Source organism: Botryllus schlosseri, chromosome 6 (assembly GCF_051294905.1).
Source record: "Botryllus schlosseri isolate E-star chromosome 6, Bs_hap1, whole genome shotgun sequence".
In the NCBI taxonomy this organism is placed as follows: Eukaryota; Metazoa; Chordata; class Ascidiacea; order Stolidobranchia; family Styelidae; genus Botryllus; species Botryllus schlosseri.
The window spans coordinates 6,837,082-6,841,762 of NC_137241.1; the positions used below are offsets into that span (position 1 = coordinate 6,837,082).

General features: G+C 43.6%; 1 protein-coding gene across 1 annotated transcript; it reads right to left on the reverse strand.

Moving 5' to 3' along the window:
- Positions 1-623: 623 nt before the first annotated feature.
- On the reverse strand, positions 624-4,206 carry LOC145440758 (type-1 angiotensin II receptor A-like). The gene has a single exon (XM_080318504.1). It carries the CDS (start codon positions 4,086-4,088, stop codon positions 2,637-2,639), a length of 1,452 nt encoding a protein of 483 aa, XP_080174630.1. The 5' UTR covers positions 4,089-4,206; the 3' UTR covers positions 624-2,636.
- Positions 4,207-4,681: the final 475 nt, after the last annotated feature.

A 4,681-nucleotide genomic window follows, 5' to 3' on the forward strand; every position in this document is an offset into this window, starting at 1 on the left:
GCAAATCCTATTCTTTTTGTATCCATACATCCTGAGATGGTTCATTCATCGTGTGACAAACAGCGATGTTCTTGCCGCTAACTCTGATGTGCATCCGGCTTCTGAAACTATACGCGACCCATCACTGGTGAGATGCATATCGCAACAACTCTTGAATTCTAACACAACGGAGCGACTCAGTCACACAGTATAACTCTTTACTGCACGTAAACTTGAAATATACAGAATATAGAAAATCTATTCAAAGGTAAATATTGCTCATCAATTAAAACGCGCCAACGCAATAAATGTTAACGGTGTTAAAATACTGAGTTACTCCAGTAGAGCACACGTAAGTGTCAAGGTTTCCGGAAAGATATTGGTATATACCGAATAAATATGCGGTTAATTTGAAATAAAACCTCAAGCTCACTATCATCAGTTCATGTACTTGAGTTAAGCCTTAGCAACGCCTCACCAGGATGACCCCAATGACCGTAGCCAAAACGAGAATTTCTTTTCAGAAGGGTATTACACTATCAACATTCAGCAATCAGTGACACGCGGGCGTAGTGGCCCATACCGACAATGACATCAGACTTCGGAATAAAGCCAGTGGAGGAATACCTGAGAAAATATTATTGTCAAATGTTAATGTACAGTAAGTTACCATCACGGTGACATCATTTTGGAAGCCATTGCAAAGCACAAACCGCTTGTAAAATATACCCTTGTCCTTATCATTATATGGTCGCTGTGGAATCAAAGTAGCTTTATGTCCGTATTCAAATTTTGAGGAGATCAAGTTTCTGTAAACTTTAAAGTTTTCATCGAATGGGTATGTTTGTCACATTGCGCAGAAGTTAACCATGGCCCAGATATTGCCGTAAGAAAATGGAATTTTACGCAAACTCAACTCTCTCAAAACGTGTAGACTGGGACTAGGTTTCACTGATTCCACGGCTTCGATGTCTTGGATTTACGTTAGTCTATGCAATGAAAGCTTTTTGTGCACGCACAAGAGTAGACACCGATATTAACGTTGACAACTAGCGTATACTGGTGTTACAATGCCAAACATAAAGTTGATTGTATCAAGTTCGCCCTCCATCCATCCATACCGACCATACCAATGATTTCTGAATTTTAGTGCTGGGCTTAATTCACTGGTACGTTTTGAACAGATCGAGCCGAATGCACGACAGTCATCAGCTGTCAAAATTTCGTAATTATGCGATGCATATCGCGATGAGAATAGCATGAATGCAACTGATTTGACAACTTCATTATCCAAAAATCGGTAGCTGTCGAAATTCGAATGAACACGCGACAGATGCACTAATGTAAAAGCAAGGTCCCAATCAGAATGATGGAAACAGCGCGATATAATCATTGGCACACAGCTAACTCCGAAATGCGGGGAAACGAACCGCGTAACTTGCGCAATACCAAACGAAGCACACGGCCCCAAGGTGCGTGTCGTACCGTGATAATGAATTTTTGTGTCATTGCATTTAAAGAAAACCTCTCTTTGCTCGCAGCAGAATGGTGACTATAGTGGGCATTTTGCGATAAGACAATTCCACGTGGGCATGGGCACCCTCGGCAATAGAACTGGACAACTAGCGAATTTTCATATTTTCCAAACTATACATTAAAATTTGAATGATAGCTGCACATTTTTTTTCTAAATTTGACTGGAATTAGAATTGCAGCCACTCAGTTTTTTTAAATCAGAGTTAATTGTCCCTTCTCACAAGCACGCGAAGGCATATCTCTGTACAATCTAGAAATGTGCAGAGGTGATCAAAGTAGTCACCGTCGCTACTCAAGTAGAAGTAGAAGTAACGCCGGAATTTCTACTCAAGTAGAAGTAGAAGTGGCGATTCACAAGTAAGTAAGTAAGTAGGTATTCTACGCGTATTTTCGCCTAAAAAACTGAAAACTGTCAAGTAGAAGTAGTCTAAAATCATAACTACTTGAGAAGTAGTGCTAGTAGGCAAAATCTACTTCAGGTACTACAAAAAGTAGAAGTACTTCGTTACTGACCACCTCTGGAAATGTGCAATCGGTAATAGCCGAAGTGACTCTCGTGACCATACGCTATCCATGTGGTGAAATTGTGACGTTATTAAGTAACATCGATGTCACGTCTGGGCTGAAAGCCTTTGACACAATTTTAATTTCCAAGTCGCCCCCTGTTAACCGTCGATATGTATTGTTGGCCGGAATTTCGGTAGCAATGTACAGTTTCAGTGAAGATAGGGTAGGATATACTGAGACGGCGCACAGCACCAAGAAATCGCGAGAGCATAAAAATTTCAGCGCTCATACAGGAATTGGAGAATCTCTGATGCGACACTTTTATGTTGCACTAGTTTTACGTAATGAGCTGCTTCGCCGTCTCTGAGCGCAGTCAGCGGGTTCCTACAGCTGCCGGTGTATCTCAATGCTTTGATGCCAAGCCGTAAATTGATAGTCCGTTCACTACATAAATCATTGATAACTCTGCATTCCTACGAAGCGAAGCGGTTCACGATTCGGTCCGGAACAGAAAATCATCCGTTGCGCTGCATTTTTCATGACGCGCCGCGGCCGATTTTCGTCATGACAAAATCAATTAAACGGGTCTCAACAGTCTGTTTGATGTACGCGCGTCACACTTCAGTTTCGTTTGATTCCTCCTGAATCGAGTTTTCCCGGCCTAGCCCGCTGCTAATCTCGGGCTGGTCGTTATGATTGATGACGTCGGAACGCCTGGCGCACGTGCGGCTCTGGTCTGGCTGTCGGCATAAAACGGGCGGAGACGAGAAGTACTCGTAGTATATTCCGGAGGTAGTGTCTTGCACGGCGAGGTGTTGGCATTCCGGCGGTCCCCTGGCTCCTATATCGCCTTTGGGATCTCTGCCTTGCGGTTGGAAATGCTCGTATATATCGTCACTGCTACTTTCGCCCGAAATTCTCTTCTCCGTGCTGTTTTTATCGGTCTTGCGAGCTGGCAAAGATTTCAGAAACGGTGTCTTAGTGTCCAGTTCCTTAGTTCTTTTCGGACTCAACGGGCTCATCGTGTCTCGTTTCGGCAATGTCATTTTATAGGTGCCAACCTCCGTGCACCGATTCATATTCGATCCGCACACTTCCTTCACGTTCTTTTTGAAATTGGTGGCCGTAAACGCGTAAATAAACGGGTTGATACAGCTATTAGCGTAGGCCAGACACACAAACGCAGGGTGGAGCTTCCAGTACCAATTTTCATCGAAAGGGAACATGCGCCACCATCCCGCCAGGGCCGAGTACAGCGTCACCAGCTGCAAGGGCACCCAGCACACGAAAAACGCAGTGATGATGATCCCTGCTAGTATAGCTACTCGCTCTTTTTTCACCCGCTTGCTGATCAGCTTTTTGCGGACGGTGCGTACGATGCATAGGTAGCATGCGCATATGATGATCATCGGTATCGCGAATCCGAACGCGGCTTGCATAAACTCAGACAGGCCCATTAGCATCCTCTTGTTAGGCGGTGGCAACATATACCCGCACCTATAAACTATTCTTTCGGGCGGCGGCGGCGATGACATGTTGTAACTAACAGTGGTAGTACTGTTCGTGTCGGACTTTTCTGGGCGAGCGTCAGTGAAGAGCAACCTCGGAATAGACACCAAAAAAGCAAGCATCCACACCACCACGCACATAGTTCTAGCGACAACCGAGCTCCTGGTTGTATTGATGGTGGTGGCGTGAACAACTGCGATCCATCTATCAACGCTCATAGCGGTCAGAAAGAATATGCTCGCGTACATGTTCAACGACGTGACAGTGCCTACAAATTTGCAGAGGAAAACACCAAAGTTCCATTCCATCCGGCTTAGGTAAGTCTGCGCCCACAGCGGAAGCGTGCATACGAAAATAGCGTCCGCCACGGACAAGTTAAAGAGGTACGTGGTTGTTATATTCCATGACCTTCTCTTACGGAATAAGATATAGATCACCACGGAGTTTCCGATAAGTCCGACGATGAATATTCCGATGAAGGTGACCGCGATAGCTTTTTCGTTCAAAGCATCGGACCACTTTGCCGCCGTTATGCCTGTCGCGGTAGTGTTATCCATGTTCAGTGTTCACTGTTCACGTCATTGGCGCTAATCAACGCAGCCGAATATCGCAGACTAAAGGCCTAATACATGAGTACCCGAGACATATCTGTATTAGATTAGAAAAAGGTAATCCTTTAAAATACGCCACAAAAGACACTTGTTTGAAGGATATGCTTCAAGAAATACAAATTTATACTTTAACTATAGACCTGCCATATGTCCTCTATTAGGAGGATTTGTTCTATTTTCTCAGGAAAAAGTAAATGGTCCTCCGAGGATGTCCAGCTACCCTATTTTTTCACATTTCGAATTAGTTGTTGTACGTCCAACACGACTTACAGGCAAGTAAGTATTTCTTTCCCATTAATTACTGTAGCCAACAGATTAGTTGGAAGAATTTCGAGAATCTTGGCGCTTGTATATGATTTCAATGATATTTTGTTAAGATAATTTCATGATCTCGTTATAAATGACCATTACTTACTGGCAAAAGTTGAGGGAATCGTAGATTAATCTTGATCTGAATCTATAAAATATATAAATTAGATTTGTTGTCCTTGTCTGTTTTCCTAACGTTTGCTTGACATCGATTTTGTAGCTTTTGCCTC